The sequence below is a fragment of the Sminthopsis crassicaudata genome, chromosome 1, assembly GCF_048593235.1.
Source record: "Sminthopsis crassicaudata isolate SCR6 chromosome 1, ASM4859323v1, whole genome shotgun sequence".
In the NCBI taxonomy this organism is placed as follows: domain Eukaryota; kingdom Metazoa; phylum Chordata; class Mammalia; order Dasyuromorphia; family Dasyuridae; genus Sminthopsis; species Sminthopsis crassicaudata.
The window spans coordinates 626,220,741-626,236,158 of record NC_133617.1 but is presented as its reverse complement, the minus strand read 5'-3'; the positions used below and the strand labels follow the sequence as shown (position 1 = coordinate 626,236,158).

The 15,418-nt window shown below is 34.1% G+C and overlaps 1 protein-coding gene across 1 annotated transcript in view; it reads right to left on the bottom strand.

Moving 5' to 3' along the window:
* Positions 1 to 14,094, bottom strand: part of AGXT2 (alanine--glyoxylate aminotransferase 2) — a 43,296-nt gene extending 29,202 nt beyond the window's left edge. Inside the window, exons 1-3 of the mRNA XM_074282698.1 lie at positions 13,920 to 14,094; positions 5,484 to 5,569; positions 2,011 to 2,195 (exon numbers count right to left, since the gene is read on the bottom strand). Coding sequence (XP_074138799.1) covers positions 2,011 to 2,195; positions 5,484 to 5,569; positions 13,920 to 13,977 — 329 coding nt within the window. The 5' untranslated portion in view covers positions 13,978 to 14,094. The remainder of the gene's footprint in view (positions 1 to 2,010; positions 2,196 to 5,483; positions 5,570 to 13,919) is intronic.
* Positions 14,095 to 15,418: the final 1,324 nt, after the last annotated feature.

Below are 15,418 nucleotides of genomic sequence, written 5' to 3'. Positions count from 1 at the left end.
AACAAATTAGAATTTATGCAAGATTAATTTTTCTTACATATAAAGAATGGCATGTTAAATATAATAAAAATATAATCTCATCTCTAATTAGTAACTTTTCTTTTGAATAGAAGGGCATATATTGAAAAAAAACTATCATGAAGGAAAAAAAATCTCAAAGAAATTTGCTAAACAAATTTTCCCACAATTTATAGTTTCCATTCTACTTGCATTAATTTTTACTACTGTAATTTTTTCAATTTTGTGTAAGTTTCTACTTTATCTTTTCTGATCACTTTATCCCTTGTTTAGGTAAGAATTTTCTTTCTAAATAGTCTCAGACATGGCCAATATATTAATTTGATTTACTGGGGTATAAAACTTCTTTCTAAGAGATGTTTTCTATTGGTTGTGTTCTGGTAGCCTGTTTAAAAAAAACATATGATAACTTTATTTCTAATGTAAAAGGATTTTTTTTTGGGTAATCTTATGCATTTCATTTAAGCATTAAAATTGCTCTTCTAAGAAGTCATATATTTCACTGAACTGCCAAAGGAGCCCATAGTCTTAGGTGCTGAGATGGAAGGTAATTGGTTGGAGATAGAAATAAATAAATCAACAAAACATTGAAGAATGCACAGGGAAAAATAAGTAGAAGGGAACAAAAAATGGAACATTTCTATCACTTGTTAAATTATATATATTTATTTAAGAACAACTGTATAAACGAGAAATTTACAGGGTGTCCCAAAATTTTTAGTGCAGCTTCAAATTGAAGTTACTCTAGATAATTCTCCCATTTGCTCTTTAAATATTGTAATAGTTGTACTTCTTGATTGTAAAGTCTATAATAAAAATATTAAAATAAAAACTTCAATATTTTCTAGTGATATAGAATCTATTTGAAGGCTGGAGAACATCTCTTTTAAGACATCTCTTTTAAGAGTTTCAATGAACTCTATACTTCCTCCATACCTGGTTTTTATGTTTAAGTTTTTCCTTTGGTTTCTTTTGGATTTAAGTGCAGAGCTATCACTAGAATTTTTTAAATTATCAGATGAAGGACACAGAGAACACTCCTGAGAAATTGAATGTATTTTTCTGGGAAAAGAATGAAGTCTGTTTCACAGACAGGTGGCACAATGGGTGGAATAATCATCTAGAGTCAGAGAAACCTGAGTTCAAATCCAGCTCCAGTCACTTGCTAGTTATGTGATCTTGGGCAAGTCACTTAACCCTGTTTGACTCAGTTTTCTCCACTGTAAAATGGGGATAATGATTGTATCTACCTCCCAGGGTGAGGGTCAAATGAGATAATCATTATAAAGCTCTTAGTTCCTGTCATATAGCAGGTACTTAATAAATACTATGTCTTATTATTATTAGAGGATAGCTAAGTGGCACAGTGGATAGAATGCCAGAAGTCAGGAAGACTCAAGAAAATTGCCAAGAAAATCCCAAATGGGATCACAAAGAGCTGGACGTGACTGAAAAGGAACTGAACAAAAATTATTATTAGGCACTGTCTCTTGCTCTTAAAGCACAAGCAACTCTATGACTCCTTAACTCTTGAAGAAAGTAGGGAGCAGGGAAAAGTAGCAACTCCAAATTGAAAGAAAGTGGCTTTGGTGTAAGGGGTGTATTTAGAACTTAGAATAGTAGAGTCAAGCTGGAGGACTTGTATGAGGAGGAAGTGTCTCACTATGCTGGTGGCCTGAGACAAACCCCTAGTCACTTTGCCTTAATTATTACTCTGGGGTGCTTTCTAAACCATGGGATTTCTAGTGCATTATTTTTTTCTGAAAGCAATGTGGCTAGACCATCAAAGGGAAACTGAAGGAAGAGGAAATAAATAGCAGGTAGAAATTAAATTTTAATTATTTATCATTACCCATAATGATCCCTAATATCATTCTAAATCCTTATATACTCATGAACCTACAATTCCAAATACTCATATCTGGCACAATTTAATGATCCCATTTTCAGGTTCCTTGTATTTTGAAGATAGAAATTTTAAGCCATACTTACGGGTGGCAATGACCAACACCTACAGTGACAATCCCTGAAAAGAGATCCAAATATCTTCGACCTTCATAGTCAAATAACCATTGCATATATCCTTGTTGGAGCAATAAGGGCTTCTGGAAATAAGTGGGCATGAAGGGTGAAAAATTCTGTTTCCGAATCTTCAGGATATGGTTGTAAGGCTGGTACTGTAGAAAAAGAATTCTTATGTTCAATTCAATACATTTAATTCAATTAAAAAATATTATGAATATGTTACATGCAGAGCACGATGCTAGGTACTAAGGAAGATAAAAAGTTAGATTTAGACCAGATATCTACCCCTGTTAAATTTACAATCTAGTAGTGAATAGCACACAAATATAGGTGTGTACATATTTAGATAAAAACAGACACACATGTAAGTATACATGCTTGCATATACATACACAAATACCGTTTACATATATGTGTGGATACAACATAAATACATGAGAAAAGTACAGAACAAAGTGTATGAATCATAGAGTAGAGCGGGATAATGAAAGCTTCCTTGTAGACATCTAGTTTAAGTTTTAGGACTGAAAGGCATTTAAAAACATTTTTGTAAAAGAGTCTGTAGACTTTACCAAACTGCCAGTGGATGCCATAACACAAAAATGGTTAAGAATCTGGTTTGAGAAGCTAGTGAGCATGACTTTTGTTGTTCAATGCATGTTGCTCTCCTTCATTGACTCTTTCTTCTCCTTTTATTATTCAAAGTTTTTCTCAAGAAAGGCCTGAAATCAATCATCGGTATAAAGTTAAGTCTGTGTACCACCTCTCCATAAGATGTTTGTAACCCAAATCTTACCTTTAAATGAGAAAGAAAAGGCCTTATCTTTAGTAAGAAGAATGAAAAGAAGCAGAAAGAGGAGGCATTTGATGAAGAGGAGGAGGTCATCCTAGTATCCTGGAAATTTTATTCCATATAAGATACCCCCTTTTCTTTAAGGTTCATCTTTTTGAAAAAGATAACCAACTCCTGACCACAGTCATACCTTGGGCCAGGGGTACATTTCCAAGATTATTGGTGCTTGAGAATTCACATTGGACTTTTGCTAGAAGAGCTATATTTTCTTCATGACATAGAGAAGAAAGTGATTGAAATTCTGATTCAATCTTTTGTATGTGCTTTTTTTGTACTTCCAGATCAAAGTACAAAGAAGGGATAGGGAGTGAAATACCCTCCTACGAGAAGCACATGGTCAATTGCCTATGCAGAAAGGAATTCCTGGCTGCTATTTATCTGTTTCCTTTTATGGGAACAGGTTAGACAAAATGTTTTTTCTTTTTTTTTTTTTTTTTTAAATGAAAATTCAAGAGATCAAGAATTCCTGAATTAGATTATTCAGAAATGGGCTTCTACAGAGAGAATACAGTGACACCATAGTACTATTTTACAACTTATAGACTAAAGTCTTATCAAGTGGGGAGGGGGAAGAAGCAGCCTAGGCTAAAATTATGCTTTTGGCTTTTTTGTTTTTTTAGTGTTTTTCTGAGTTCTTTGGAGAATAAATGGATTCAGCATAGAAGATTCTCTGTTTTGTTGCTGCAATTTAATTTCTCTCTCTGCTGAAATGGTGATTGGATTTAACTATTCCTCACTAATTGAAGGCACTTTGAATATATATTAGATTATAAGTTTTATAAACCCTTGATGGTATAATTGACATATGTAAATAATTCAAGTTAATTTCTGATATTTCCTTTTCTCCCTCAGGATGGATAGTGGTTTTAAGGAGCTAGGTGTCTGATCTGTTATAGGTCATAAACCACTTTCTTTTGGTCAGAAAAGGAACTTGAATTGTCCTGGAAATAAATAGTATATGATAGTTACACATTAGAAAAATCTGGATATTGGGGAGGACTTTTTCTATTCTGCTTGATGTTCTTCTATTAAATAAAACATCCTTAAAAATATTTCCAAAAAAAAAAGATGTACTTTGGTAAGAGAGAAGTATAGTGTAGTGAATAGTGCTGGTCTTAGAGTCAGAAGGACTTGCATTTGGATCTTGACTGAAATATACTGGCCATGTGACTCTGGGCAAGTCACTTAATCTTTCCAATTCTGAGGCAATTTCACTAATTAAAACATTGCTATTGATAGGGGTTGAGGTCCCTTTAAGATTTCCTTTCTGATTCCCCAACCCTCTACAGTTTCTTCCTTATCTGAAAAGCCTGCCAGAACTTGGGGTACCGTCCACAAGCTCTTTTTAGATATAAAAGAGCCAAGCTGGAGCTCTCTCTTTGCAGGAGCCCCTCCCCCCAAACATGGTATCCTTCCGGCCATGTAAGGGTTCCTGCCAGCCCAGAGGCCACCTTCGGCCCTGGCGTCTTTCTAACTGAACTTTACTTCCAAATTTCTACAATAAACCTTTTATTTATCAATCTAGGTTTTTGGGCCTGTAAATTCATTTACAGGGGACACTGCGCCTCATGGGATTATCTTACTATCTTTGCGCCAACCAATGGGGTTCCCCCTTTTCTCTCTCTCATCACTATAAGTTGTATATAATTGCCATTTGAGTTCATGAAAGAAATGACCAAACAATGAGAAAATTTACCACTGACTATATGTTAGAGAAAAGAGTGATTCTATCAATCCTGTTAACCTGTAAGTCTATAAAACTATAATTTAATTGGCATAGGGAGCTCCCAGTGAGGAACTTCCTTTTAATAATACTTTATCAGCACACTGTCTGCAGTTTATAGTATAAGAGATTTGCCTGGGATACTGAGAATAGCTAAGTAACTTCTCAAGGGTTATTCAGCAATTTTATGTTAGAGGTGAGACTTGAACTTAGGTTTTTCTGACTACAAGCCCTACCTTACCATATTACCTTTCACTTCAAAAGTTACCAAGAATGAAAATTAAGGGGTGGGGTTATTGCTGTGAGATGACCTACCTTTAGTAAATATGCAAGGATACTTGTAAGTTGAATTAGAAATAGAGAATATTAGAACTGAAGGAGAACTTGAAGATGATAACCTAAGTTATGAATACAGTTTCTCCAATGAGGATGAAACAAAAATCCCAAAGGGTTAATAAGAGTTTTTAAATATGTATTAAGTCCTTATTTAGGACTTAATACTGGCATTGTATCAGGCATTCTATCAGGCATCGTGCCCAGCATAAGGGATATAATTTGAAAAAAAGACAGTCTCTACTCTTAAGGAGCTTGCAATCTAATGAGGTAAGACAACACGCAAAATGGTGGAAGTGAAAAGAAGAAACCTATGCAGAAGTACGTTGGAGAAGATTGAGAATTTCCAGAGTAATACAGTCAAAGAGATTTACCAAGGTCATGCAGTTAGTCAGAGGTAGAGTTTAGTTTCCTGAGATTCTTCAGAGTCCCAGAAAATACATAAATACTTTTCTGTGCTTCACAACCATCTGCTGTAGGAATTTTGTAAAGAAGAACCCCTTTGACTATGTCTAAAACATTGAGTCCTACCTCATATTTTTCAGGTGTGAAGTCACATGGAGGTATTTTAGGTGATGCATGAACACTAAGCTTAGATCCAGACTTCCAGCAGGCACCTATCAAAAAACCCCAGCACATTAGAATTATATTTTAGCTATCACAATCCTTCTCTAATGTCCAGTTATGAAAATCCCTTAGAGTTGACTATAAGTTGACTATAAGATTAGGAAAGTACATTACAGAGTGATTAAGTACTTTGTTTATGTTCATACAAATAGTCAGTAAACCTGGGTTTCAAATCCAGATTTTCTGAGTCCAAAAGCTGGTGCTCCTTTCACAATGATACACTGCTTCCATCAGGAGGTTTTGAGATCTGTGCTATCAAGGAAAGACCAACACCAAAAATACCAGTACATTCTCCAAAGCATCAAAATAAATAACAAGTTTAAAATTAATTAGGTTTTGAAATGTAGTCATATCTGGTCTAAAAAAAAAAGGCAGAATGCTGGATTTTTGTTGTTGGTTGTTTGTTGTTATTGTTGTTTTTTGAGGGACTAGTAAGTGGTGGTGCTCACTGAGGAGGGGGAGGTTTAGGATTCTGGTGAATAGAACTAGCAAAATGAAAAACTGACTCCCACGTGGGAGGGAGGCACTGTCCAGGGTGCTGTTATGCAGCCTCAATTTTGCTGGAAAAAAGCTATCCTTGAAATCAAAGAAGGTCAGCATTTGGACAATAAAGCTTCCCTTACCTAGGAGAAAAGGAAAAAAAAAGGTCTTTAAAGGTATATTACACTGAAATCAATAACTCAAAAACTTTCCTATGGCTTTGGTGTTCTACATGGCTCCTTATTTCTACATTTGGTTATGAAGTTTTTGATAGTTGTGAATTATCAGAAAGGACTAGATAACGTCTAAGGATCTTTCTAAATCTAAAAGTCTATGAATTGACTATTTTGGCCTCTAGACATTATGCAGATAGGATAAAAGATTAAAACAGCATTTAGATAGAATTAAAAGGTACCCTTTCCCAATATACAAAAAATTAAGGATATTCATAGATGTACTATGATTCTCTATTAGATGTCACTAAGAATGTTAGAATGTTGAATTATTATTGAATATTAGAATGAGATATCATCTAATATACTATCTAGTACCATTAATTGTAGCATTTATTAATCCAGGTTCCACGAAATTTTTGGAAAACTTTTTTATATTATTAGTTTCCTTTATAATTCTGTGTATTTTATTTTGTATTTTTATTCCAAAAAGGTTCATTAACTTTAGCAGATTGACAAAGGAATTCATAATACAAAAAGGTTAAGATTCCCTGATATAGTTTGGTCACATGAAGAGTTCTCATGATTATAATTTTAGATCTGGGAGGAATTTTAGGGATTATCTAATCATTCCCTCCCCCCCCCTTTTTTTAAAAATTTAATTTAATTTAATTTTTTTTAACAAATGAGGAAACTAAATCCCTAGAGAAATTATTTGTCAAAATCATGTAACTTGTAAGTGATAAAGTTTGAACTAGATCATGTCTTTTGACTCCTAAACAAAAATTTCCCCCTATTACTTTACAAAGTAATTGCCTCATTCTTTCCTTTCTCTCTCTCTTTTTATTCCTACATATTTTGTAGGAAATCACAAAATCATAAATCAATGCTAGAAGGTACCTAGCCATTTTACAGACTAGGGGAAATAAACAAAATAATCCCTCCTATTCAGTTGATTGAACAAATGAAACAAAAGCCTTTTTATGAATGCAAAGGTAAAGGACAGAATGGTTACTGAGTCATTTTTCCTAAGAAAACACAATAGGCAACTATTTTTAATTAAGTTTGAAAGATCTCTTTTGGACAGATTTCTTTCAAGATATCCCATTTTTCTGTTTCAGAAAATCACTGATGTCATTAATTTGCTTTTAGTACATTAAAACAAGTGGCTTTTGGTTAAGTTTGAATAAGAAGGGAAAAAGAGGTATCTAAAGCTTTCTGAGAATTTTTCCCTTCAAGAGATACTCTTCATGTCTTTATTAGTTTCTCACATGAGATGATAAAATCCTACAGTGCTTCTAAGAATCCCAAATCTTCTGGTTCCTTCAGTATCATTCACTTCTCCTTCTAAACAAGGACTCTTCATGGAGTTACTAATTGATTGAATCCAAAGTTAGAGGTACATTGATATGTGAAAAAAAATTAAACTTTTAAAAAACAGAAAGTCTCTAATATTAGATTCAAAGTAGATATTAAGACTAAGGCCAGATCCATACTAGAAAAAGCGAATTAAAAAATTAAAACAAATTTTTAGAGAAATTAAACCTACACCTCAATCTGACATGGCTTTACTATTCCTGGGTCTTGTTTATTTCCTCCCTCCTTTCTTTCCCTATTAAAATTTTTTTAAAAGTCCCAACAAACACCAATACCATATACTATTACTAATCACTTTGCATTTATTTTGTATAGATTTTGAATTTGCTTATCAGTATATGAATCATTTCTTTCAATGGACTATAAACTCTTAGAGGGAAGAAGCTTTTATTTTTGTATTTGTGTTCTTAGCACCTATCAAAATTTTGAAAACATAAAGAAATCCATTTATGAATGTTTATAGAATTTGGTTTTGAATATTCTGGGCTCCATTAACTATGTGTTTCTGAAAAAATGCATTTTTGAGTAAGAATTATTTGGACAAACATTTGAATTATCTGTTCATAGTATCTCTAATTTGGAAGGATCCTCAGAGGCCATCTAGTCAAATCATTATCCAAGTCCTTTTTTGGAGGTGATGCAAAGAGGAAATGGTGACAGTAGGGGTGTGAAATAGTGGAACTAATGGCCTAGAAAATAGGCCATTCTCTTACAGATAGTTTTAATCTGATGGAAAACTAGTTATCCTAAGCAAAAAATACAGTCAAGATTTTCCTTCTTCAGAAAGAGGATAGAGATGCAATAGCATAGCTTTAGGTTTCTCTTTTCCTAGATTGCTTCCCTAGGACTTGAGATAATGGCTTAGTGTTATATTCTTGAGGAAAAGCTTTTGCCACTCCTAGAGTGAGCAGATTGTGTGAATTCCCATGTTATTTACTTGGTTTACAGTTATCCAGATCTTCCAGGTATTACAAGTATCACTGTCACTTTTACAATGATGGGATCTTTTAGATTTCAAATTCCTCAAATTTATCCATTATTGAGGCATACAAGGATTTAGTAAATGCAACTTGGTTTATAGATTATCCCATTGAAAAAAAGATTGGTAGAAAATGAAATAGACTTATAGAAAGACAGATGATATTGGTCATTAGGCTACAAGGTTGTTTCAATGGAAATGTATTTATTACCTGATCAAAGAGTATCTATGTGATTTTATGTGAGCAATCAGACTTGATTTCCAACACTTGTAGCATTTAGGAGAGTAGGAGGGAATGATAACCAGAAACCCACTGATATTTAGCAATGCCTGTATGCAAAATGTGTGTTTCACAGTGCCTTGGGCAATCTCCACCTCTGTTGATAGTTACAACTGTGGAATAAAGTTTAAATATAGGGAAGGATGGGCTTTGCATAGATGAGTTGTAGAGTTCATTTGGTGGGTAGGTGAATTAGCTAGTTATCTTGGTGATGTATAGTTTATGGGATACTTGAGTATTACAGTCAGAGTGAGACAAGACATCAGAGGTTATCCATTTTAACCCATAGAAAAACAGGAATTTCCTTTATGACATTTTTGACAGCTACTTTCCTTAGAAGAACTCTAATAATAGAGAAGTCACAGAATTTCAGGACAGCTCATTTCACTTTTCAATGGTTTTAATTATTAGAAAAATTTTCTTTATGTTGGATAAAGATCTTCCTCTCCCCCAATTCTATGAATTGTTTCTATTTTTACTCTTGGAGTTCAACAAAAAGGTCAAATCTCTCCTATATAAAACTTTCAAATACTTGGGCATGACTTTCATGCATCCCCTAAAAGCTTTTTTTCTCTAGCAAAACATCACCAATAATTAGGCTGCTCTATCTGCCCATTGGGTTAAGTGTCAACTGTCATAGAATAGCAAAATTTATAGTATAGTCCAAAATAATGCAAGTCAAACTGAAAACTCCACTTGAAGTGAGATAGAGAAGACATGGAAAAACTATTTGAGGAGTTTCTTTTTCAGTTGATTCTCTAGGTTTCTCTAAGCAAATTTTTTTTGTTTTCCTCTTTGTCTAAAAATATTCCATTTGGTTCTTCATAGACTGTCAAATTACATTATTCATAGTGATATATCATTATCACCAAAAGAATATTGATATTAAAAATATAGGAATAAAAGTTGGTAAAAGTGCTAGGTAATTTCCTAAAAGCTAATGGTCTATTCTTTTACTCTTATTATATTTTGAGTCTTGTTCATTTTCCTTTTGCAAATTTCCTTTGAAGTTTACTCTATCCAAATTTATTGCTCAATCTAGAGTCCTGTCACTGTTTCCTACTAACCTAACAAAATATTTTCTCTTCTTTTTCAGAGTTCAATGAGCAACTCATAATTTCTCACCACCCAAACTTTTATACTCATTTTAGGGGAACTTCAACATATATGCTAATTTTTCCTCAAATTTCCTACCTTCCAGGAATGTGCTGGTAAATGTTTAACAATCAGTTCTCAGGAAAAAATGAATGCACGACATACCTTTAAGTTTAATCAACATTACTAACATTTTCTCCATTAGGCCACTTTTGATTGCACTCTTTATTTACCAATTATGAATTTGACCTTAATTTCTCATGGTTTACAATTAAATGCATGAAGTTCAAGTTTTTTCTTTTGGTAAAAGCCCTAGAGGTGTTTTGTTATCTTTTCCATTGGTCTTTTGAGGGCAGTATAAGTGGCAGCCTATGATTCATATCACAAGGGAGCAAAATATGTTTTGAGAGGCTCATTGCCTGGTTGTCTGGATGGAGCTGACTCTAAATCTAGTTTCAAGTTTTTCAAATGAGGAAGTATCACAGAGTTCTTAGAGAAACACATATAGCTTTTAGTTATTTGTCTCATTGTGAAATTATTCTGAATTAATTTCACTTTATAACCTTCTCAACCCTCTATTTCCTTTTATGATGGCTGCTAAATTATTATTGTTATTAATGAAGAGGAAGGTACATGATATGAACATATGGTGAAAATTCTCCTTTTATCTAGTAGGGTATGAAGGCTATCAATCATTAACTAGTTTGGAAGGACCTACAGAGGATGATTTATATTTCTTTAATTCTTTAATAGTAATAATTAACTATTTTAAAAGTTCCCATATCCTTATAATACATAATACTCAGATCAGGAATTAAGTTGATTTCATGCATATTCAGTTTTAACAGATTAAATTAAATACATGTATATATATCCATACACAAATACACATATCTATATACATATATATTATACAAATAAAAGTCACTGCCTCAAGCTTTTCTAAGATATTCTCCTCATAGCTTCTATAATAATATTCCTAGGGGCAGCTAGGTGGCACAGTGGATAATGCACCAGTCCTGAAGTCAGGAGGACTTGAGTTCAAATCTATCCTCAGACACTTAATACTTCCTGGCTGTGTGATCCTGGGCAAGTCACTTAACCCCAATTGCCTCAGCACAAAAACAAAAAACAAAAACAAAAAAAACTTCCTAAAGCATAGGTTTAGGCATTCCGTTATTGAGAAATTTTTTATAGTGTTTTTTTTTTTTTGATTTCTCTTGGACTTCCTTTCAGTTTGGCAAATCTTTGGGTCCCTTTCTCAGGATAATGCTTTTGTTAAAAAATGATGATTTAAGAAAATATTAAATTTCAGTTAGGACTTAGTGGAAATGAAGTATTCATCACTCATCCTCTCCTCCATTCAAGGATCCTCTAGAATCTATCAACAAATGTCTAACTGAGTAGTCCTGCTCTAGTCTGCTTATAACCTCTGAGATAAAATACAAATGCTTTTCTTTGACACTTAAAAGCCCTTTCACAATCTGACTTCAGCCTACTTTTCCAGGTTTATTCTCTCTTTCTCATGCTCAATATTTCAGGAAAACTGGTCTATTTGTTGCCAGTATACAATATTCCATTCTGTGTCTGCAGTTTCATCCTGGCTATTTTTCATGCCTGGAATGCATTCCCTCCCCACCTCCACTTCTCAAATTCCCAGTTTTCTTCAGTTACCTGTTATATGAACTCCTTCTCCTGATCTTCTTCTATTTCAAGTGATTTCCTTGAAAGTAGTTTATATTTACCTTATGTGTACTTTGAACATGAGTATGTATAGGTATATGTGAAGATAGGTAATACAATGATAAACTTTAATAGCTTAAAACTGTACCAAGAATCTTGGGGATATTCTTTATATTTGGTGTTCAGTCATTTTGAGTTGTGCCCTATTCTTTTTGACCCTGTCTGGGGTTTTCTTGGCAAAGATACTGAAGTGGTTTGTCATTTTCTTTTCCAATTTATTTGACAAATGAGGAAACTGAGGCAAAAAGTTACCTTACCCAGGGCCACATGGCTAGTAAGTGTCTGAGGTCAGATTTGAACTTAGGAAGAATGAGACTTCTTTTCTCCTGGTCTGACATTTTATCTATTATGCTATCTAACTGCCTGCTCCTCTATATACATATGTGCAATGATGAGGATAATAGCTAGCATTTTTATAATGTCTACTATATGTAAAGCTCTTTCTAAATATTAATTTATTTTGATCCTCAAAACAACTCTGGGGAGTCAATTCTATTATTATTATTGTTTTACAGTTGAGAAAACTGGGACAGAGAGATTTGTCTAAGGTCATTCAGCTAAAAAGTGTTTGAGCCCAGATTTGAATTTAACTATCCTCAGGCCCAGCGCTCTATTCACACAGGCTCCCTAGCTGCCTCTAGATGTATGGTGTGTGTATGCTTTTATATATATATATATATATATGTATATATATATATATATATGTATGTATATATTCCTATAATATTTATAAAACATCATGTATATTTTATATTTAGAGGGCTTTCCTAAAGTAAAATGGATTATATCAGGAAATAATGGGCTATTTTCTTGCTGAAGGTTTTCTGTAGAAGTCCAGATGACAACTTGCTGGAGATATTTTAAAGTTGCATTGGAGAAATGGCCTCGGGGTTTCCTCCTTTTTCTGAGATTCTGTAATTCTGTATATGTATTTGTGTACTTACAGGAAACATGTGCATATGTGTGGATTCATGTATGTGTATGTATCTTTATGTATGTCTATAACTCTATATAGCTATGCATGGGAAGAAAAAAGGTGAGAAATAAAATCCCAGAAAGATATTTTGATGATCAAATGATCTCTCAGCACATATTCATATAAGCAATACTTTACACTCTTTGAGTCTCTCATTAATGGGGATAAAACAGATGTCCTAAATGAGCTACTGGTCTTTCAAATGGATATCCAAAGTAGTTGCTGCTCTACCTGAGCCCCATTTCCACAGGTTCCATATAGTTTCAGGAAACAGAGAGGGGGCAATAGCTCCCTTTTCCTCCTCCTTCAGAGAGGGGCTACTGGTCCTTTCTCCATCCACAGGTATGATAAAATTTTGGGTAAATAAAAGTAGTATTTCCATCAGAGAATCATTGAAAAAACCTTGGATTTAAAAGGAAAGGACTTGAGTTTAAATGATAGTGCTTACTTATGTGACATTCTCTTGAAAAATGAGGGGCTTAAGGTTATTTTTTACCTTCTGAATCCAATTCTTCCTGTGTAACAAGAAATTCAGTTCTGCACACATAGATTGTATCTAGGATATACTATAACAGATTTAACATGTATAAGACTGCCTGCCATCTGGGGGAAGGGGTGGAGGGAAGAAAGGGAAAAATTGGAACAGAAATGAGTACAAGGGATAATGTAAACAATTACCCATGCATATGTACTGTCAAAAAAAAGTTATAATTATAAAATAAAAAATATATATTTAAATTAAAAAAAAAGAAAAATGAGGGGCTTAGACAAGATAATCTCTAAGGCTCCTCCAGCTTTAATTCCTGTCACCATATGACATATAAAAATGAGCACAAACATATATAATATAGGCTAAGTGATATGCAAATGTCATTGATGGATGGCGCATTCACAAGGGGTTATAGAAAAAAGCACCTGTAAAATACCATACTAAAGTTAGGAAGAAATGGATTTCAGTTTTGATTTGGCCCATTATTAGTTATGTGACTTTAGGAAAGTCATCTCAACTCTTTGGACCTCTTTAGTCATTTGTAAGATAAGTTTGATCATCTTTAGACTATCTTTCTGCTTCCTATTTCTATGTAGTGTCCTATATAACTGGGGAATTCCTTTAATGTTGCCCAACAGGAAACCCATTCCTCATTTCCCCTCCTGTGATAGTCACCTTTCCTCTTTCTACCTTCCTTCTTCCCATCAAATCTCCCATGAGCCCTACAGCTCCCTCCTTTCTACTCACCACATTGTAGGAAGCACCTCTTGAACATCTGGAGGAAGGAAGCTTTTAGGAGAGCCATAATTATCAGACAACCGTCTCAGGAGAGCAGTAGTACAGGAGGCATCCAGTCACTTTCAGAGCAGTTGAACTTTGAGATTTAGGATTGAATAGAAGAGGAGAGAGGGCAAGGGAGAGAAGGAAGGAGAGTGAGGGAGGAGCCTGGCACAGTACCATCTCCTCCTCTGTGCAAACATGGGAGTCTGCAGAGAGATTGTACAAGGAGCTCCTTGGGAGAGAAAAAAGAAAAAGCCAGGATCGTCTGGTTTCTGCTTTGTAGGGAGAGTTCTTCTCTGAATCTGGGCTCTAGCAGTTGCTGGAAAACAAAAGAAGAATAGCATAACAGAGTGGGGAAACACCAAATGACTGGGAAAAGTCATTAATAGATGACATTATTAACAAAAAAAGAGACAATTGAGAAAAGTATGAAACTACCAACTCATATGCTTGTTTTTCTCTTCTTTATAAATTATTTTTTAAAAATTCAAAATTCTGAACTTAGGAAATAAAAGAAGAATTTCCATAATAAAGTAGAATAGAAAAAAGAGGATTGTACATGAAACTGCAATTTATTATATACAACTTGCTTTTCCTTTTAAATACCTAATAAAATTATTGTGTCATTTTTTTTCTCAGAGATGGCTATCATTAGGCACAAATACATATATAATGTAAAACCACAGTATCTATAAATGTACTGATGGTAAACTTTATGAAAATATGAAAGGAGAAGAGGTGGGCTTTTTAGATAATATTTATAAAGCATTTAATACATTGCCTAATATGTATTAGGTGTGAAATAAATACTCCTTTCCCCCTCCCTCTTTTTCCTTTCCTTCTCTTCTTTCCTCTCTTCCTTTCCCTCTCTCCATTTTATTCATTTCTTCTCCTTTCTTTTTCTTCCTTTGTTCTTTCCTTCTCTTCCCTCATTTTTTCTCTCTTTCTTCCTTTCTTCTTTTCCACCTTCCTTCCCTCTTTCCATTTCTTCCTTCCTTCTTGTCCTCCTTCCTTCCCTTATTCCCTCTTTTTCTTCCTTCCCTTTTTCCTTCCTTCCTTCTTTTTTTCTTCTTCTTTCTTGCTTCCTTTCCTCCTTCCTTCTTTCCTTCTTGGAAGTGTATTCCAGACATCAAAACAGCTACTAAAGATTCATAGAGATGGGAAATAAAAGTCCTTCTATTTTCCTTACAACTTCTGCCGCTTGAAGTCCTTGGGTTCTTTCAGGGTTCAACCCATGCTTTTAAAAAACCTTGTACATGAGATCTTTCATGGTTTATCTAGCCACGCTTCCTTGCCTTGCCTTGCCTTGTCTCACCTTGCCTTCCTTCCTTTCTTGTCTCCCTTCCTCCTCTCCCTCTGTCCATATAGGGAACAATACCCTTAAAATTCATTGTTCTGCCCAGATGAATATAAATTTTGATCATTGAAATATTGCAAGACATCTTGGAATTTACCAGCTAGATTTC